General features: G+C 44.0%; 1 protein-coding gene across 2 annotated transcripts in view; it reads left to right on the top strand.

The window, feature by feature from the left end:
- The window catches only part of SLIT2 (slit guidance ligand 2), a 325,550-nt gene extending 321,978 nt beyond the window's left edge, over positions 1-3,572 (top strand). For both annotated transcript variants that reach the window (XM_090267026.1, XM_090267024.1), the window contains 3 exons: positions 1,049-1,340; positions 1,523-1,734; positions 2,829-3,572. In XM_090267026.1, the coding sequence (XP_090123152.1) occupies positions 1,049-1,340; positions 1,523-1,734; positions 2,829-3,070 (746 nt within the window). In that variant the 3' untranslated portion in view covers positions 3,071-3,572. The remainder of the gene's footprint in view (positions 1-1,048; positions 1,341-1,522; positions 1,735-2,828) is intronic.
- The last annotated feature ends 18,531 nt before the right edge of the window (positions 3,573-22,103 follow it).

The raw sequence follows: 22,103 nt of genomic DNA, 5'->3' as shown, positions 1-22,103 counted from the left end.
CTGGACGGTTGCCTTCTGTAGGAGCCCATCCAGGAACTATTTCAGGGTCTGGCTTAAGCTGTGGAAAGATTCCTCAGTTTTGCCAGCTGTGGGTTACTAGATGACTATCACTAGTGGAATGAAATGTGCAAAGATTGCACATTCTATGTCTGGAGGAATTTGTTACATTTCCGATTTCTTGGACCACAATGGTTTTACTCGCCATTAGCAAGGAAGGAAATGACAGGAATGAGGTGCCATCCTGATAGGAAGCATGGTGAGGTTTTCCAGCACTGAGGTCCCCGGCTGTGCTCCGGATATTGTCAGCGGTGAGCTGGGTCAGTCGCTGGCTTAGAATCTGGCAGGACCAGGGTGTGTGGCCACTGTGAACCCAGCTCTCACCCTCTGAACTTGAATGTGACGAGAGATTGCAGAGGTGGTTCCCCTCACCTGCGCAGCTCTAACGTGGTCCTGTTGGGTGACATTGAGTATGCCACCTGAGCCCCTTGGGTCCTGGCCCTTCGCCTTTAGGAGACAGGGTTGGTGAGGGAAGGACTAACCTCGCTTGTGGAACTGTAGGCATCTGGGGCATGGCGTCCAGGTTGAGGGGGTGAGTGTAGAGTACAGAGCGCTACCCCTTCCCTCTTCCCGGTCCTGCCTTTAGGTGCAGGAGCCCTGCTTCAGGTGTCACGTTACACCTCTGTGTCAGGTTTGGTTTGAAACAAATATTAAAAATTAAAATTTGACCATCAGTGAACTAGGTCCTTTATCTAGTCGTTCATTAAAATCGGCCGGAGTATCTTGTAAAAGACAAAAGCAAAGAAACATAACATCTCTTCTCCCTCCCCAAGCCTGCCCAGAAAAACAGATCGAGGAGGTCTGGGCTGAGGTGCAGAGCATCAGTATTCCTTCAGAGAGCCCATGGCATTGTCAGGTGCATCCAGGTTGAGACCCACGGGACTAGATGCTCATGACATCAGTTTCTCCTGAGAAAGCTAAGAGCATCTGGGTGGCAAATGGCTGAGGAGTCCCCAGAGAGCCTGACCTCTGACTCGCTGTCCCTCCCCAGGCATGCCCGGGAAAAACAACGTGGCTGCGGCCCTGCGCCAGGCCCCCGGGCAGAATGGCACCAGCTTCCACGGCTGCATCCGCAACCTCTACATCAACAGTGAGCTGCAGGACTTCCGCAAGGTGCCCATGCAGACTGGCATCTTGCCTGGCTGTGAGCCGTGCCACAAGAAGGTGTGTGCCCACGGCACGTGCCAGGCTGGCAGCCCGTCGGGCTTCACCTGCGAGTGTGAGGAGGGATGGACGGGGCCCCTCTGTGACCAGAGGACCAATGACCCCTGTCTTGGAAATAAGTAAGTCTGGGCTACTTGGCAGGTAAACACCCATATTGCAACCCTCAAGGCAAACCCTAAGGGAGGGAGGGAGGGTAAGAAAGTCACCTCATTAAATTCTCTCCATATTTCTTCCATTGTCTTCCCTCCATCCTCATCCTTTCTGCTAACCGTTCTCATTCCTGCATCCCTCCTCTCCGCAGATGCGTGCATGGCACCTGCCTGCCCATCAACGCTTTCTCCTACAGCTGCAAGTGCCTGGAGGGTCATGGGGGTGTCCTCTGTGATGAAGAGGAGGACCTGTTTAACCCCTGCCAGGCCATCAGGTGTAAGCATGGGAAGTGCAGGCTCTCAGGACTGGGGCAGCCCTACTGCGAATGCAGCAGTGGATACACTGGGGACAGCTGTGACCGAGGTAAGCCTGCCCAGCCAGGCACCTTCCGTCTTAGAACAGCAAGAGGGGCCTCGTCTTTGAAAACAGAGTGAGAGAAAGGCAGACAGAATGAGAAAGAGCCAGAGAGAGGGGAGGAATAGGAGGAATGCCGGGTCTTCATGGGACTTGGAGTTGCTGCTGTCTATTTATTTCCCAGTGTTATGAAGGCAGCAGATGTGAACTCTGCTAATCCGCCCCTGCAAGATTTTTACCCAGCCTTCGGCTGTCTGCTCACAACTCGATTTGCTCTGAAAAGACTCCTTTCACCTCACATAGAAGTGCATTTAACTTTACTCCTTTCTTACCTTTATGGGATGTCCTCCCCAAAATTCACCTTCTGGAACAGAGAAGAGGGGCTCATAATTTGGCTCTAGTTTGAGGATAAAATCACCTCTGACCTTAGAATCGAGCTCATGCATCCGAGCACATGATGCAGGCGGGAGAGATGGAACCGGGCTGACTTGGTAGCCGCCTTTCTCCTTCTGTGTCTGCATGACCAGAATGCCCTGCTTCTACCTGGCACGGGCTCGGTTGAGTGTTATCAGGGGACGAGACAAGAGGAACGTGCCCGTGGAAGCTTTTAGCAGATGTCTCTTTTTGAACTAGTTCCTACCGGGGTAATTTAAGAAGTTAGCGGAATGTTACTTGTATTAAGTAACAGATTGAATGATATTAAACCCCAGGTCTAATAAATTAAATCGCTGACTCTCTGAAACTGCTCCCTGCGGCAAACAGAACCAGCTGCTGGGAGTGTAAAAGCAGAAGATGTGTATTTTTGCCATAAAGGAAAAGACTTAGGAATCCAGTATTCTTGTCAGTCCAATGGCTGTATTTATAGTTCCCATTTATAGTATGCACTCTGCTGAAAATAAAGGCCAAAAAAAGTCACATTTTGCAAAAAAAAAAAAAACAGCAGGCCACGCCACCAGTCCATACTATGCCCTGTAAGCGTAACACCGACAATAGCAGTTACAAACAGGAAGCAGATGTGCCATCTCCAGGTTCCAGGTGTGGATTCTCGGTCCCTCTGCACAGAGACTGCCCTTAAACTGCTTGTGTTTTTTGTTCTTCCCTAGAAGTGTCTTGTCAAGGGGAGCGGATAAGAGATTATTACCAAAAGCAGCAGGGCTACGCGGCTTGCCAGACGACTAAGAAAGTCTCCCGACTGGAATGCAGAGGCGGGTGTGCGGGAGGGCAGTGCTGTGGACCCCTGCGGAGCAAGCGGCGGAAATACTCTTTCGAATGCACTGACGGGTCTTCCTTTGTGGACGAGGTGGAGAAGGTGGTCAAGTGCGGCTGCACCAGGTGCGCCTCCTAACCGCCCGCCTCCCTGGCGCCTCTTGGCTTGGGAAGATGTTGTCTCCTCCTTGACCACATTGGACTCATGAATGCTTCATAGTGGAAATATTTGAAATATATTGTAAAATACAGAACAGACTTATTTTTATTATGAGAATAAAGACTTTTTTCTGCATTTGGAAAAATAAATAGAAATGCTTGAACTACAGCTTCCCCGACGCTGGAGAAGCGTGCAGGCAGGTATCCCCCGGAGGCGTGAGAACACGGACGGGAACGGTGGCGGCTCGGTCGGTTCTTCCCTGGAACGCGCTGAAGATGAGCAGAAGCACATTACCGGCCAGGGACGCACGAGCTGCTGCGCGCTGACGTGAACTTGCCCTCTGCGTTCATGAAGACAGACCAAGCACATGCGTGGGAGTGAGGGTGCCTAGCAGAGGAATGGGACCCCGCATTCACAGAGAGAACAGACGGAGGAGAAATATTTTGTGCAAAACATAGTGTCTCGAAAACCTGGGTCCCATTCATGACGGGAATGCTAAAGTTTTACCTTCTTTTTCAACGTCAGCATGTTAGCAGAAGAAGCACACAAAAGTGTTTATCTACCGTTTTCCAGTATTACATTTTTTGTAATATAAATGATAAAAGAGATGATAAAGAACCAATAGATTATTGATAAATAAATTAGTAATAATATGAATTTTTGTTTCTATAAGTTCTAAACAGCCCTATACAGTATTCAGTTTCCATGAGAAATATTTATTGTATCAAAGTACATTGTACTTAACATTTTAGGCCATCCTTTTTCTGTTTCTTGATGCTTTAATATATATTAATTTATAATTGTCCTGATATTTTTGTACATTTTTCAAATTTAAAAATCAGGAGTTTTTTTTTTTTTTTTTTTTTTTTTTTTTTTTTTTGCAATAGTACTAACATAGGGTGTTATCTTGGGATAAACGCAAGTTGGTCTGTTTGTTTACGTTGACATTTGACCACCAGTGTCACTGACCTACTGGTCTCATTCAGGACACCTGCAGAGAGTAGGTCAAGTCCTTGCATGAGATGGTCCTGTACAGAAAGATGTGGCCCCTCTGCAACCTGTCCTCACCGAACAGAAATGGTGTGTAGCAATCGGCACTAGAAAGTAGATTTTTTACAAAGTAAAGTTCCCTTGACCTTTTTGGCCCTTTTGGGGGGTGGGGTGGTGAGAGAAAAGGCTGTAATGTCAAGAACTGTGATTTTTTTTTCCCAACCAATAAAGCTCCTTTGTTACCTTAATGTTCCCATGTTAACATGTTTGCTGCTAAATTACAATGTAGAATGATAATGATTTATAGTGAACTGTGCTCTTCCCTCCTTAAAATCCCAGGGTATCCTGTAAAGACACAGATGTTTCTTTCCAAAAATGTTTTTTTACAGAGAAAATTAGATGTACATGTATAATTCAGCGTGCTTTGTCTTTCTCCAGACTAATATCAGTTATACTACTGATGTTTGTAAATTAAAAAGATATTTACTGCATTAACAGCTTGGTGATTTTCTTAGAAATTACACAGTATTTTGAGTCCCCTCCTTACGAATTCTTTAATCAGAGTGATACAGAAAGTAGAGAAGAGAACCTCTATTTTGTTGTCGTTGTTGTCAGATATTAGGTTGCAAATAGCATAGTGTCGCATCTGGGGACTTTGGGATGACCACATGGAAGAGATAGGTAGGACACATTCTGTGCTAGGAAGAATGTGCATATTCAATTAATTTAGTCCCCAGAAAGTAGAAGGTGAACTCTAACTAAACCAAAAATGATATTTTTACTTTGTTCTTCTTTCTCTCTCAATTAGAAACAGATGGAAAACAATGAAAGGCAATGTGTTCCTTTCTTCACAGGCAAACTCAGGCAGGTAATGTCAAAGTACCATCCACATAGGGAGACAACACACTGACTGGCTGGGATATTAGTACCCACCCGCCATGCTAAGATGTCTTCATTTTCCTGTAGGAAAATCACGTATATGTGTGTACAGACACACACACACACACACACTCTTATCTTTCACACACAACAAATGTCCAATCACTTCTTCACTCTTGTTTAAAATGTCTACATTTTTAATTATATAAATATTATAAAGTCAATTTAAAACATTTTTTATTCCCATCTGCTGCTTCTTTTTTTCAAGAGCTGTGGACCATTCATTAAGCAAAGGAACCTCTACGAGAATGACATTGCTTAGCTTTGTGTTTAGAGGTATGGATGATCTGAATAGCCACTGTATTTTGTATTTCAGGCACTCTACCAAGGGCTTTATATGAAATAGCTCAGTCAGCTCTCACTGCAAACCTGAGTACGCAACCGCCGCGCTCCCCATTTCACACAGGCACAGCAGCTCACAACAGAGGAGCCGAGTGCCTACATCTGTGCTGTGGCTCAGTACCCACAACCCTCTACTAAGGTTCTTTTACCGTGTTTCCCTGAAAATAAGAAATCCCCCGAAAATAAGACCTAGTGCTTAGAAATATGAGGCCCCCCCCTGAAAATAAGACCAAGCACGTCTTTAGGAGCAAAAATTAACAGAAGACACTGTCTTATTTTCGGGGACCCAAGGTAATCCTCTGAGCCTCATTTCCACAGCAGTTTTCTCTGCAGATCATTGTTGACTTAAGTAATCTACATCAGAGACATGTGTTTGTTTTTGATTTTCAAAGGGGAAAACTAGTGAGTCTTAGTAGTTTCCACACTGTGTTTTTTCTTCCTTCCTGCTTATAAAGACACAAAATAGAATTTTGTTCACTGAAGGTTTGGGCTGAGTTAGCAAGTTTCTTTAGGAACGGTTTGCCCCAAAATGGTACTGCTTTCTGCACGTGAACCCTTCTTTGAGAAAATCGAATAGCCAAATAATTACCAGCAAATGAGACAAACTAAAGACGATTATTCATGTTATAAAAGACTCTTTTAAAGCCTTAACCATAAGATTACTTTAAGAAGGAAACTAACTATTCTAGAGCATTTCCAGCAGAGTCCAATGCATTAAAAAATATTTTACACATCGCAGAATCAAAGCTACCACACATGATTAATTTGAAAAACTAGAGTGAGTACACGTCCTTAATGTGTTTACTTTAAAATCCTCACACTAGTGTGGGACCGTCAGGAAATGCCGTGAGATCTGACATGTGTTCAATTTAAGATGTGATCGTTGAGTAACTTTCTCAATCTTTTCAGATTTCCTGAAATTATTTCTAAGCAATAACAGACTAACGCTGGTTTTAGAATTGCTCTGAGCTTCTTTCCTCCTTTTTCCTTTTTTTTTTTTTTTTTAAGGCTTGCTTTGTCAGCAGCAACTCTTTCCAGATAAATGATTGCGAGACTGTTGAAATCGATTCAGGACTTAAAGATGTTGAGTGTTCCAGTGTCCTCTGTCTCACAGAGTGCCGTTATTTCAAAAGGGATGTTTGTGAAAATATATAAGCTATAAAAAGTATCTGAAACTTTACATATGGTATATAAACCTATATAAATCACATAAGCTATTTTTATTCTCAACTACCTCTGTATACTCGAAATTTATTTAAAAATATATTTTTATTCCCCATCTCCAGTCACATGCAAGAAATGATGCTAAACTCTGGTATTACGTGGTGTCAGGTGAAACACATCTCCGCTGCCACTTTAGGGCACACACTATGCATCTGGAGTGGAGATGAAGGTATATAATAGATTTTATAGAAGTGATTATACCAATATTTAGTTTCAGGTTGTGATAAAGGTGCTAAAGGAAATTATGAAGTATTAGAAAATAGTGTAACAGTGGAATCCAGTCAAATACATATTGAGAGGTTAAGGACCGCCTCTGTGAAGAAGTGACATTTAAGCTGAGTCAGGAAGGATAAAGTAGGATCTAGGATGGAGGCAGATGGAAATAGACGTGAGGGTCAAGGGTGCAGGCTCATGCAGGGAACGCAGCCTGCCTGCAGGTCTGAGAAGGGAAAGAACTCTTATGCGATCCTAGAAACAAAAGCAGCAAGTATAGCCAGAGTGAGGCATACCTTGATTTTACATGTGGAATACTGAGGCCATTTTCTGGCTTTATAAACTCTGTTCTTATAGTCCATATTTTTCTTTTGAGCATCTGTTTGCTGTGCACTTTTAAAGTGTCAAAAAAAAAAATGGATTTCCATTTTAAAATAGGAACTAGTTGTTTGTGTTTAATACAGTTCTCCAACTACCAAATGAAATAGCTCTGAAGCTACAGGAAATATAATAAATACAATAAATAGAACTAAATATTAAGAATGCTATATCTCAAACCTTAAAGGAATTTCATAAACTCAAAAGCTGATGAGGCTGGACTGAAATAAGGAACTGCTGGCCAGTCCGTGCTTTGAAATTCATGCATTCCTTTCTCTGGATATCAAGGCCAGAGACTCAAGAAGTGAGTCCAGTGGAAAACCATCACCTATTTGTGCATTAAATGTGCCACTCTGTGGGGATGCCAGAGAGCTGTGCCTTCAACAGACAAGGTAAAATCTTTCTTTGTCTACTGGGACCCTCCAGTCTCATCAATGACACCAAAAGTGCACGAAACACCAGGGAAGATCTTGAGAGATGTAGCCCCTATAAATAAACTGTTGTAGATGTGAATTAACCCTGGAAGAGCCATGGTAGCGATACATGCTTAGAACAATGGGAAGAGGGAAATCCTTTTCAATACAGAAAATTAGAAAACAATTGCATCATATTGACTTACTACTAAGCTAATAAAATGGGTTGAGCAGTTCAGAATTCTTTGCTGGGCATAGAAGTCTATTAAGGTTCTCTGAGTAGGAGAATAGTTTGTCCAGACCGGTTATATGGAATTTTAGATGAGTGCAAAATTTAAAATGAATTGGTCAGGTAACTCTTTTTTTAACTCTAAAAAGTGAAGAGAGTAACATATATGCGAGAACTCTTTTCCAAATGGATTTTTTGGTTATCTTCCTCCTCCTCTCACAAAGGAGAAATGGAGGATCCTTACAAATGCTCACTGTGTCCTGAGATATAGAATTCAATGGAGGCCTTGCCATCCTATATTTGGAAGTATTGTAGCTTTGTCTTTGTGTCAATGTATGAGCAGTTGAATTTGGATTCTAAAGAAAATCAAATGTTAAAACACACACACACACACACTAGCAAGCAAGTGGACAAAACTGCCATAGGGACAGTTGTCTAAAAACCTTGCTACCATTAATCTTACTCTCCCTTCCCAAAGTGGCTAGAATTATTCTCAGTTTGTTTCCATAGATTACAGCAAAGAGAGTAAGTGACTTGCCCAAGGTCACACAACCCAGATCTGACTGCAACCATAATGCAATATTGATTTCACTGGAATGGATAGACAAACTCCATGAGGGTCCTTGTGTGGTAATGCTGGAGAAATACGTATTTCTCAAGGGGAGTTATTTTGGTTTTATAAGAAAAATGTCCATGAAGAGCACTCACTTTCCCCATAAGAATACATTAAAATTTCTTTATCTCTCATTTGGCAAAGGAACATAAATAGTAGTTGTAACTGGAATTTTCTTCCCAGAACTGAGACTGGAGGGATGGAACCAGTTTTCCAAGGCTGCTTCATTTTTTCAGGTCACTGTTCTGGCCAGCTCTGCCCTGATGGAGTGAGGTGACAGGGAGCAATTGAATTCTTCTGCCGAGATAGGCTCAAGGACAGGATTGGACATGCCCTGGTCTCATTATAGCAGTGACAAAGTCACAGCCTTGGATTCATTTCAGGTCTCAAGGCATCCCTTATAAAGGACAAAAAAAGGTCAAGGAAGCAAACTCGAGCAGAACTCCTGTTTGAATGAGTATGCCTGCTAACAATTGTGCCCGTAGTCTCCAGGGCCCATGTACCCCAGCAAGGGGAAAGATTCTCATCTGTGAATTGCCTAATCTTGCAGTTACTTGATCCCACTTGGTTTCTGCTATTCAATTACATCGACCTCCAGCTCTTACTTTCAATTATATCTCCACATTGATTTTTTTCATTTCTATTATTCCTATGTTAGCTACAATTCTTCTCTTCTGATGCCTGTCAACTCCTTTTGGAGCTGTGAAATGAGCAGGAACACATTTCTGAATGACACCCACATGCTCTGTTTGATTCAGAAATAAGTCTGTTATCATTTGGCAGAAAAAGCCCAGTGGTCTTACAGTGCAGAAACAGAAATGGAATCCCTATAGCTCTGTCTCCTTATTTAACCTCAATATCCTTCCCCTTCTTTTTTAAAATGCTTCCATATCTTAGAAAATTAACACATGATTGTACTAATAAAAAAGACAGTCTGGACTTTGGGACAAGATGGAGGCATAGACAGACATGCTGCATCTCCCTCCACGACTACCAGTAAGAAGGAATACAACTACCTCAAAACTAGAAACAACCAGAAGTTTCAGGAAATCAAACTGCATAGAAGTCCAGCAAACAAAGATATAAAAAAGAAATACTGATCCAGACAGGTAAGAGGGACAGAGCCTGGGCAGAGAGGATGCAGTATGGTGGTGGCAGCAGCGGTGGCAGTGGCAGCAGGCCAGCAGAAAGTGCAGTTACACATTTTAAAGTCAGGAAGGACACCTGGGGAGCATTTCCAGCTCCTCACCAGACCTCAAAGCCCACCCTCCAAACACCGGGGAAAATCAAGCCTCATTGCTTATGACTGTGCAGACCAGTGGGGGTTGGGGTGGAGGTAGAATCTGCGGGTCTCAGCACTCTGGGAATGACAGCCAGGATAGCAGCTAGAGGGGTGCCAGTCCGGTGAAGAAATGGGAGAGATGCCTGGAAAAGGGATGAGTGCTGGGCATGTGGTATTGTTCCCTCTCGGACCCCTCCCCGACATACAGCACCCCAACATGGTGAAACATGTCGCCCTGTACTGATGAATCCCTAAGGCTCCGTCCCTTACAATATAACAGAAGTGACAGCTCTACCTAAAACATAGAAGTAAACAAACACAGAAGCCTGTGAGAATGAGGAGACACAGAAGTATGGCCCAAAAGGGTGAATGGATCAAGGTTCCAGTGGGAGAACTAAGTGATGAGGACATAGCCAACCTAACAGATGAGGAGATAGATGACCTAACAGACACAGAGTTCAAAACACTGGCGATGAAGATGCTCACAGGCTTGACAGATATGCTTGAGTACAGCCAACGCATAAGAGAAGAAGTGAAGGCTATGCTAAGTGAAATGAAGAAAAATCCACACAAAGCCAATGGTGAAGGGAAGGAAACCGGGGTTCAAATCAATGATTTGAAACATAAGGAAGAAAAAAACAGTCAACCGGTGCAGAATGAGGAAGCAAGAATTGGAAAAAATGAGGAAAACTTCCCAAATTTGCGAAGGAGATGGACATACAGGTCCAGGAAGCATGGAGGGTCCTGGGCAAGCTGGACCCAGAGGGAACCACACCAGGATGCATCATGATTGAGATGCCAAAGGTAAAAGATAAAAACAGTCCTTGGGGCAGCAAGAGAGAGGCAGAGAGTTGCCTACAGAGGGCTGCCTATAGGACTATCACCTGATTTCTCAGAGGACACTTTACAGGCAGGAAGGGACTGGCAAGCAGCATTCAATGTGATGAAAGGCAACCTACAACCAAGATTACTCTTTCCAGCAAAGCTATCATTTGGAATGGAAGAGCAGATGAAGTGCTTCCCAGACAAGGTGAAGCTAAAGGAGTTCATCATCACCAAGCCATTATTATATGAAATGTCAAAGGGACTTACTTAAGAAAAAGAAGATCAAAACTATGAACACTAAAATGACAACAAACTCACAACTATCAACTGAATCTAAAAAATAAAAACAAAATCCAACTAAGCAAACCAGAATAGGAACAGAATCATAGGTATGGGGATCATTTGGAGGGTTATCAGCTGGGAGGTGGGAGGGGTATTAATGGGGAAATGGTGCAGGGATTAAGAAGCATAATTGGTTGGTACAAAAAAGATAGGAGGATGTTAAGAATAATATAGGAAAGGGTAAAGCCAAAGAACTTATATGTATGACCCATGGACATGAACTAAGGGGGGTGGGGTTGCTGGAGGGAAGGACAGTACTGGGCAGAGGGTAGCAAAAGGGAAAAATATTGGAACTACTATAATAACATAATCAATAAAATATACTTAAAAAAACAACAACAATAAAACAGACAGCCTGAGAATGAAGGGTTGTAGTGTAGAAATTCCCTTCGCAGCTGTGGTCACAACAGAGCACACCCCAAAACCAAGCATGCAGAGGCTAGAGGCCCAGGCAGTTCAATTCAGTCAGACCTAGAGCTGCTCCTCCATGCCCTCACATCACATACACGATACACACACCACACACACATACCACACACACACACACACAAATTTCACATATCAACTCCCTAATTCCTAAGAATAATTTTTTTTAAAGCCCATGATATCTTAACATCTGACTTTTAGCCCCAGCTGTAGAATACCCATTTGCCTGTATTTCAGAAGGCCTAACTCACAGACCAAATGACATATAAGCTCATGAGCTGAGAGACACAATCAGGATTCCAGAAATCGAAACTGAATCTTCTCTCATGTAGAAATAAAGGTAAAAGTTAAGTTATGCAAGGAATTGTTTGAGATTCAAAATCTAAAAGAATAATAGTAGTAGCTTTGTGTGTTCTCGTTTTCTTTACTTGAATCCTAGTTCATCTAAAAGCAGAATCTGCATACAGAGAAGCAGTTGCAGCTGTAACAGTCATGGTACAATATGGAAGCCAACCAGCGGGTCGGGGACAGGAAAAGGGCCAAGTCAGGAAGTGCATCCTTGACCTAAAAGTATCAAAGAGTTACTTGCCAAGATTCCCTTTTCTCACGCCAGATGGGCGCTTCCTTCTTTCACACCACGCCCTGTCTTTGGGATATACTAACCTGCCCTAATTGATTTCATGTAGAAATCATGCCCTATCTTCCAGAAACCAAAGGACTTATCCTACCAGCTGATGGGACTTCGGCCCTCCTCCATCAGCCCGTTTTGGACTTGCCTGGTTTAGGAGAAACGGCATATCCAAGGTCACACACCCTTCCCAAGTCAGTCTGCATGCAATGACGAGGTGAGGCTGGCTTTTTAAGGCCTGGTCCCCTTCTCCCCAGTGTGGGATATTTATGAAGGGCCATCCCAGCTTTACAGCTCCCCAAGGGATCTGTAGTCTAAATAGTCTGAAACCTCCATTAAGACCGCTTCACAGCGCAACTCATCCCTCTGCCAAAGCCTGCTTTCTTCCTTTCCCTTCCGCAGGTGGTGACCCTGAGCACATGCCCTTATAAACCTGTATGCCTGCAGAGTCAACATCTGGGGAACACAGCCTGGGATACACCTGTCTCCAAGTCAGGCCGTGAACGCCAGACCGCGTGCATCAATGAGATGCCCTTGGAGGTGCAGTAAGTGACAAGTTTCTGCCTCACAGTGGAATCAGAAAGCCAGGGTGGCATTTCTACAATGAGATGTGATGGCAGAGTGGCAGCATGCTTAGAGGAGCCAGTCACTAATGTCCAAGCATCCATGTGGTTAGCGCTTTCAAAACTGGAAGGAAGTTCCTAAATATCTGTCCTTGACTTTGTCCCTAAGTCTCACCCTTGTCCCTCAACAGGAAGTCTTACGGACTCAGACCCCAGTACCATCCCTTTTGTGGCTTTCCTTTAAGGCCCTGCAGCCTCCTCAGGCATCCTCTCAAACATAGAAGGGATTATTACCACCTCTCACTGCAAAATAGAGCTTCAGCTCCCCGAAAGGTCTCCTAAGACTCAGGGTGTTTCCCTTCTTCCAAGAGCAAGAAAACGATGATCTGGTATCTTAGCTTGGGCAGCCATAGCAAAATACCACAGACCGGGTAGCTTAAACAACAGAAATTTATTTCTCACAGTTATGAAAAGTCCAGGATCTAAGTGCTGGTCAGTTTAACCTCTGGTGAGCGCCCTTTGTGGCTTGCAGGTGACCATCTTCTCTCCGTGTCCTGGCACAGCCTTTCCCGGTGCATGCTGGGAGAAGGAGTGTTCTTGTTCTTCTTTTCTTCTCTTCCTTCTCCTCCTTTTTCTTGTTCTTCTTGTTCTTATTCTTCTCCTCCCCCATCTCCTCCACTCCCTCCTCCTCCTCCTCCTTTTCCCATCTCCTTGTCCTCCTTCTCCTCTTTCTTCTTCTTCTCATTCATCATGATGCTCCTACTCTCAGAATCTTATCTAATACCAACTACCTTCCAAAGGTCCCACTTCCAAATACCATCACACCCAGCGTCATGGTTTCACCATGTGAATTTTGAGGGAACACGAACATTCAGTCCAAGCACCTGGCACCCGTGATCAAGACAGAGACAGGACCCATGTTCTCTGTGGCTGATGCAGTCCCAGTCGTTTATGCTGGGCACAGAGTAGAGCAAGAAGTGAGGAAGTGAGTGTTTCCTGCGCCTCAGGAGGGACCCCATTAATACTGCCACCTACAGGGCATCCAAAAGGTGACATTTATTTACCACAACATAGCAAGGGATTTCCTCCTCTGTTCTCTTTCAAGCAAGACTTTCCCTGCCCCTGAAGTCAACAACAGCACAACTGGATCAAAAATGGTTAATGTTCTAGATCAAGGGTCTGCAATTTTTTTTCTGTAAATAGCAAGATAGTAAATATTTTTAGCCTTGTGGCCATCTGGTCTCTTTTGCAACCACTCAGCTCTGCCTGTTGTTGATAAGTAAATGATAGCCACAGGTAATATGTAAATGAATGAGAGACTGTATGCCAATAAAACTTCATTTATAGGCCCTGAATTTTATATTTCATATACTTTTCATTTCTATGTGTGATAAAATGTTGTCTTTCTTTCGTTTTTCTTTTTCAAACATTTAAAAATGGCAAAGCCATTCTTAGCTCAAAGGCCATATAAAAACAGGCATCAGGCCAAATTAGGCCCCCAAGCCATCCCTTGCTGACCCCTGTGCTAGATAATTGGGATACAGTATAAGGAAGCTGTTGTTCTCTGTTCTGGAAAAACTAACAGTCACATCCAAGACAGGTCCCATGATCCAATAATTGCCCCATAAAACGATAAGTACGTACATACGACAACAAGGACAAAGAGCGATGGAAGATAAGAATCCCCAGCGGAAGGAACTGGGTCTCTGAATGACGGCACAGAGCAGAGTGGACCCAGCCTGCCGGGATCCCTTTCCTCAGCGATTACAAGAGAGAGAAATATGCCGCTGTGTCTTTCAAGCCTGGAGCCCGGGGTCCTTTGTAACAGCACCTTTCTGTGCCTTCACCAGAGCGCTCCTTCGTGGGGTCACTGTGGAGAGTATGAGAATATTCATGCGAAGTGCCTGGCAGCTGGTTAAGTTCTCGTCAATAAGCAGTTGTTACTTTTATTATTACTCTTTGCTAAGGTATAACCTTCTCAGCATGATCTGAACCCTCTCCCCCTGAACCTCCCCCGAGAAGGAATTAAAGGTGTTGACACAAGAATCACAGAAACTGGATTCAACCATAACTAGAGTTTGCACAGCTCAAAACATCAAACGCTTATGGCGTGTAATAATGATTACAATGCTTACTATTATGTATGGCCTACTATGTGCTAGGTCCTGCACTGGGAGATTCATTCTTACTGTGTTCTTATAGATATGTATTCATATCTTTATTTTTCCACTCAGAAACAAAGACCATGGAAATAATGGAACATTGGTCTTAAAGGCAATCATCATTTTGGGTAACAGAAAAAAAAAAACCCTACCTCAGTGGAGATTCTCACTAAACTGTGGACAGTCAGAAACGTAACTGACATCTAAGAGCATGTAACAAATGACCCACGTGCAGGGAGTTTCTGAGCCATCTGAGGGAATGTTAAGTAACATGCAACATTTTAATTCCATTTGTCTGGCTCCTCCAGAGCTCACTCTTAAGGGATTCTACTCATTAATCACTCAAAGACTGTGTCTACATTAAGGCTGCCTTTTCTGGGAAAGTGATACATCTTGAATTTTAAAGTCACAATAATGGTCCCCAAACGAGGTTAGAGTACTAAATTTTACCATTACCCACCCAGTCAGGGTATCTAGACCTACAGGACAGTAGCAGTGTTCTCTCTTGGGTTACGATTTTGTATAAATACGCACACAAACGTACTAGGATTTTGTACGTGAAAAGTTTCTACCACATCACTGCACAGACTCTCTATTTTCATTAAGAAGATATCCTGGGAGCATGAAAGCAGCTTTCAACTCTGTGGAGTCAATTCTCTGGCATTCAGAACTCAGGAAGTATTTTCCCAGAAAAAAAAAAAAAGAAAAGAAAGAAAATTTACACCACATGGATAAATTCCCAACTAATCCTCCCCTCTCCCAAGCCGCCATCAAGCATCCCCACTCCCACCCTCCTTCACCCTGGCCTTGGACCAGCCCAGGACACATGCAGCAGCTGCCGAAGGAAGTGATCACTCCAGGTTGCAAACTTCTTAGTTTCCAAGACAGACAAAGGGATATAGAAAACGGAAAAGTAACAATCTCAGTCAGAGAGAAACAAAGGGAGCCAGGGCCTGCTAGAACCCCTTGGCCGTGGCCATGACAAAGACTCTTTCCTTGGCCAAACTCTAGTCAGGCTCCTTGGATCCCTCTTCCTGACTAGGTCTTGTCCTTTGCCTGCTGAGCTCAGTTTTAACAAAGAATCCTACTAAGTCAGTTTATCAAGAATCCCTCCATCCCTGACAGCCAATAGAGCTTCTCTTCCCTCACCCTTGACCTCTAATCAAGTTCCTCTCATCTCCCCATTCCTTAATACCTAACAAAGCTTTTCTTGGTAATTTTCCATCCAGTCCCTTCCCCTGCCCATTGCTTATGAATCATTATGTGTCCCTGTTGTTTTCAGAGTTGAGTTCAGTCGCTCTCCCCTATTGTAATAGTCTTGCATAAAGTCTTCCTTGCCATTTTTTTTTCAGATTTAATGTGTTTTATTGATTAAAATATTACATTTGTGCCAATTTCCCTTCCCTCTGCTCCCCTCCACCCGGTGGCCCCCCTCCCTCTAGTTGTCCCCCCCCTTTTAGATTATGTCCATTAGTTGTGCATACAGTTCCTCCCAACCTCTCTCCGTCTATTCCATTCCCTCCTACCATGATCCCCAATTCCTATATCATCTCCCTCCCTCTCCCCACTCCCCCTCCCTGTTGACCTCCCCCCAATATGCTTCCCTTACCCACAGTTCCTTTTCCACTCTCGTTGCCTGTTTCGTTTGCCTTTGTTTCATCTCCCTAGCTTCTGTTTTTTAAACCAGTCCCTTTAACATCTCATATAACAGTGGTTTGGATCTAATGAACTCTTTCAGTTTTATTTTGTCCTGGAAACACTTTCTCTGTCCTTCTATTCTGAATGACAATTTCGCTGGATAGAGTATTCGTGGTTGTAGGTTTTGGATTTTCATTACTTTGAATATTTCTTGCCAGTCCCTTCTTGCCTGTAGGGTTTCCCTTGAGAAGTCAGCTGATAGTCTAATTGGGACCCCTTTGTACATAATTCTTTTCTTCTCTCTTGCTGCTTTTAAGATTCTCTCTTTATCTTTAATTTTTGACATTTTGATTATAATGTGTCTTGGAGTGGTTCTCCCTGGGTCCAGTCTCTTGGGAACTCTCCTTGCTTCCTGGACCTGCAAGTCTATTCCCTTCCCCAAGTCTGGGAAGTTCTCCTTTATTATATTTTCACTCAATTTTTCAAGTTCTAGTTCATCTTCCTCATTCTCTGGCAAACCAATGATTCTTATGTTGGGCCTTTTATAGCTGTCCCAGAGGTTTCTGATCCTCTCATTGTTGCTTCCTATTTCCTCTCTCTGCATTGGTTGACTGCTTGTTCCTTCTCCATATTCCAGTTTGTTGAAATGAACTCTGGATTCCTCACCATCTGTCTCGTATGTGGTTTTGTTCCTTTCGTTATGAAAGTTTTTCGCTTCTTTCATATCTTTTTCCTGCTCTTTTGTGAATTCTGTAAGCCACCTGATAACAATGGCCCAGAACTGAGCCTCTGACAGGTTTCTTATCTGTTCATCTGTCAGGTTCTCTATCTGCTGCCTGGTGAGCTGCGCCACCGGGATTTCTATAGTTGTCTGCCTCATTTTGACAGATGCGTTTTGTTTTCCTGGGCCGGCTGTCCGGGGCGGTGCCTGTGTACGCGTCACAAATTAGCGACCGGTGCCTGTCTGCGACCTATTTCGCAGCCCTGTGGTGCTTTCTGTGGGGGCGGGGGTCCAAGATGGATTCACACAGTTATTCAGCTAGGAGACCGGGATCCGTCCTCCCGCCCCCCTGGGCCTCACTGTTCAAGGCGATGCTGCAGCTGCTCTCCCCAGCTCCGGAGTCGCGCACGCCAGGGGCTTGATTGGAGTCGCGCACGCCAGGGGCTTGATTGCCTCCGGGATTTTTCGCCGCCCCGCCCGCCGCTCCGCAAACAGCTTTGCCTTCTTTAACTCTTACCTGCCCAAATGGCACCGCTGGTTTATAACTTCATATGTTGGGCTTCCGTGTAGTTTTATTTTCTGGAATTTCTAGTTATCCTTTGTTTTGAAGTAGTTGTATTCCTCTATAGTTGTAGAGGGAGACCTAGCATGTCCGTCTAAGCCTCCATCTTGGCCGGAAGTCCTTCCTTGCCATTTTAAACAAGTATCCAGGCAAGTTTTCTCATTTACGACCTTGAAACTAGGGCTGGAAATATCTATGTATTTTGTGCGACTGTAGTGAGCTGTAGATTTTGTGTAGACTCTTGAGATGTATCCTGGATGGATACTCTCATAGCCATGTTTTCAAAGAACTCCCATTGACCTTCCATAACCCTTCAGCAAATCATTTAACCTGGACAGGTGTTCATGCTCATTAAATCAACATTTAAGTTGAACATAGGGTGGATGGTGAGTAGAAGTTAGCAATAGACCAAAGGAAAATTGAAATGAAGGGTATTACTCATAGGTCCTAGAGGAAGTAGACAGTGTGCTTCAAGGGGTAACACAAGGAGGTCAAGGCTGGGTTCAGGCTGAGAGGCAAGACTAGGGCACATGCCTTTATTAGGGTCTGTGGGTAAAATGCTTTGAGATGTCTATGCTAAGTCCAGTTTGGTCAATCCAAAGTCATAAGGCCCCTGGAGACAAGGGAGACACTGCTCACAAGGACTGTTGGGGAAGTCATATCAGTACTCGTCGTCGGCAGCCGTCCGTCTCGAGAGACGATGGTGTAGCTTCTTAAGAGTCTATTTGCACCGCCGAGAATGGCTGTGCAGTCTGACTCGGGAGTGACACGGTATCTGTCTCCTCCCGTGTTGAATCGACATCTTGCGATGACGCTGGAGTGTCCTCTCCAGTGAAGCTGAAGCTACAGAGCCTGGGCAGGCTAATGTCAATTTAAGGCCCACGCCGGCTTCTTGGCCAAACAAAACAGATGCCAAGGCAGCAATACCATGCTATCACCTAGATAAACTGTTGACAACAGGCCGAGATTTCCTCATCAGTTAGGCTAGGTAAAAACAGCTGCCCCTTCTCAAGTCAAAGAGGTTGTCCTCAAGTTCAGTGAGGAAGCCAAGTCAGGATGTTAGCACTGGAACAGCAACTGAATTCTACCAGACCTTGGTTCAGCAACCCCAGTTCTTGAATTTGGCTGGGAAAGAATTCAGAGCCAAGGAACTCAAATTATAGGAGATAGCTTGTTTAGAAAAGTCACAGAGGTAGAAAAAGCGAGCCAGCTGGGCTACGTGGGCTCAGGAAACATGTTACAGAAGCAAAAGAAGGGCTTATGATAAAGAAAGGCAGAGAGAACGTGCCTGCGTGAAGGAGAGGGAGAGAGAGAACTTGCAGGATCCTCTGTCCTAGGGTTTTAAAGGCAGGGATTTTAGGGCAGTTCTCAGGGGAGAATCTCAAAAGAATATTCATCAGCTTTCTAGGTGTGTCATCTCAGGGTTCTTGTCTCCACTGATCGGTTGGCACCAGGGCGGGGGGCCATTAGTCATTGCAGCTGGTCCTGACATCAGTCATGGTGTCCCTTTGCCTAGTTTTGTTCCTTTTCTGGGCCTGGAGCTGAAACCCAACTGAGGCCTAGATGTTATCTCTAGCTTGACCAAAACTCTTCCTCTATGGTCAGCAGACCCAAGTTTTTGTTCCTAAGATTATTTGATGCTGGTCAGAACTTCGTTGTCCTGAAGGCTTAATGCTTAAGGGAGTGGTCATGCGAAGACTTGTATGGGAGTCTATGAGGCTATTCTCTGGCCCCCTGTTCCCCCTCTAAGGTGGTCTACCACAAGACTAGTGACATGCCAGGGGAGAAAAGGTCAGGGGAGGTTCTGAGGCACATGACCAGCAATATGAAAGGTCAGCGGGTCTAAACCAAATGATCAGTGATATGATAGGAGAGGAAAGGTCACACGGGAATGAGGCCCCACCCTACGATAGTCCAGTACCTGACTCATTTTTTCTACCCTGTTCATGTCTGTCTAACTGCCTACTATTTCAAGGAGGCTTTATGAAAGCCCAAGGTATAACAGAGGAAGCTGTGGTGTTTACTATGGGGGGAGCAAATATTCAAATGACACTGAGACATTTGGGGAAATGCTCACAAAATATTAACTAAAAAAAAGTAGGCAACAGAATAGCATAAGCAATATGATCCTAATTGTGAACTATACCATGTGAATTGTTAAAGAGAAAACCAGGGGCCCCAAAATGGTGTCACTTGTGTTAAAGCCATGATGCCAAGCCTAGGTTAATTCCTGACCTAATTGCTATTTCAGCATCTCTCAGAAATACAATCCTTTTTTTTTTTTTAGATTTTATTGATTATGTTGTTACAGTATCTCAATTTTTCCCCCTTTGCTCCTCTCTGCCCAATACCCCCCTTCCCTCCAGCAATCCCATCCCTTTTAGTTCATGTCTATAGTTTGTGCATATAAGTTCTTTGGCTTCACCCTTTCCTATATTATTCATAACTTCCCTATGTCTATTTTGTACCAACCAATTATGCTTCTTAAACCCTGCACCATCGCCCCATTTCTCCCTCTTCCACCTCCCAGCTGACAACCCACCAAATGATCCGAATACCCATGATTCTTTTCCTATTCTGGTTTGCTTAGTTGGATTTTGTTTTTATTTTTCAGATTCAGTTGTTTATAGTTGTGAGTTTGTTGTCATTTTAGTGTTCATAGTTTTGATCTTCTTTTTCTTAAATAAGTCCCTTTGACATTTCATACACTAATAGTTTGGTGATGATGAGTTCCTTAAGTTTTATGTTGTCTGGGAAGCACTTTATCTGCCCTTCCATTCTAAATGATAGCTTTGCTAGATAGAGTAGTCTTGGTTGTAAGTTCTTGCTTTTCATCGTGTTGAATACTGCTTGCCAGTCCTTTCTTGCCCACGAAGTTTATTTTGAGAAATCAGCTGACAGTCTTATAGGCACCCCTTTGGTGGTAGCTCTCTGCTTTTCTCTTGCTGCTTTTAAGATTCTCTCTTTATCTTGAACCTTTGGCATTATAATTATGATGTGTCTTGGTGTGGTCCTCTTTGGGTCTAGCTTGTTTGGGACTCTCTGTGCTTCCTGGTCTTCTCTATCTATTTCCTTTGCCAAATTTGGGAAGTTTTTCTTCATTATTTTCTCACATAAGTTTTCAATTTCTTGCTCTTCCTCTTCTCCTTCTGGCACCCCTATGGTTTGGATGTTGGCATGTTTAAAGTTGTCCCTGAGGTTCCTAAGCCTCTCCTCATTTTTTTCAATTCTTGTTTCTTCATTCTGTACTGGTTGACTGTTGTTTTCTTTCTTATGTTCCAAATTATTGATTTGAACTCTGTTTTTTTCCCTTCACCACTCGTTTTGTGGGGATTTTCTTTTATTTTGTTTAGCATAGCTTTCACTTCTTCTCTTATACGTTTGCCATACTTAAGGATATCTGTCAAGTCTGTGAGCATCTTTATCGCCAGTGTTTTGAACTCTGTGTCTGTTAGGTTGGCCATCTCCTTATTTGTTAGGTTGACTATCTCCTCGTCACTTAGTTCTCCCATTGTGACCTTGATCTGTTCCCTCTTTTAGGCCATACTTTTCTGTCTCCTCAGCTTGACAGGCTCCTGTGCTTGTTTTCCTCTGTGTCTTATGTAGAGCTGTCGCTCCTGTTACGTTCTAAGGGGCGGAGCCTTAGTTATTCATCAATACAGGGCAACCTCTTTCACCACGTTGTGGCGCTGTATGTGGGGGAGGGGTCTGAGAGGGAACAATGCCGCTTGCTCAGCACTTGCCCCTTTCCAGGCACCTCTCCTATTTTTGTATGGGACTGGTGTCTCTCTAGCTGTTGCCCTGGCCATTGTTCCCAGAGTGGGTGGGTCTGTGGATGTTCTAGGACATTGGGGGCCCTTTAAACAAGCGGACTCTGCTGAGAGACTGGCAGTTTCTTCCTCCGCCCCAACCTCCACTGGTTTGCACAGTCAGAAGCAATGAGGCTTGATTTTCCCCAGTGCTGGGACTGTGGGCTGTGCAGTCTGGTCAGGAGCTCGGAATGCTCCCCAGGTGTCCCTCCTGACTTTTTAAAACATGTGACTGTGCTTTCCGCTGGCTTGCCACTGATGCTGCTGCCACCGCACCACATCCTCTCCTCCCTGGCTCTGCCCCTCCTACATTTCTGGATGAGTATTTCTTTTTTATATCTTTGTTGGACTTCCATGCAGCTTGATTTTATGAAACTTCTGGTTGTCTCTAGATTTGAGGTAGTTATATTTCTTCTTAGTTGTGGAGGGAGATGCAGCGTGTCTGTCTAGGCCTCCATCTTGGCCAGAAGTCCCCAGGAATCCAGAAATACAATCTTAATCAGCCATTCTGGAGTTTTCTGGTCAACATTAATAAGATAATGTGTCATGTGGACCCTGTCCATTTTCCCACAGATAGAAGAGGCAATCTGCATGATCAAAAGTACTGTCCTTTTCTTCCTCCCCAAAAGATGCCCCAGCCTAAAACAAAGCCTCTCTTTTCTTTTATTGCTAGTGACCTTGCCCAACCCTTTTGCCTATAAAACCCTTCAATT

Source organism: Furipterus horrens, unplaced genomic scaffold (genome assembly GCF_987537825.1).
Source record: "Furipterus horrens unplaced genomic scaffold, mFurHor1.1.pri manual_scaffold_2, whole genome shotgun sequence".
Taxonomy (NCBI): domain Eukaryota; kingdom Metazoa; phylum Chordata; class Mammalia; order Chiroptera; family Furipteridae; genus Furipterus; species Furipterus horrens.
This window is presented reverse-complemented; position numbering and strand designations above follow the sequence as displayed.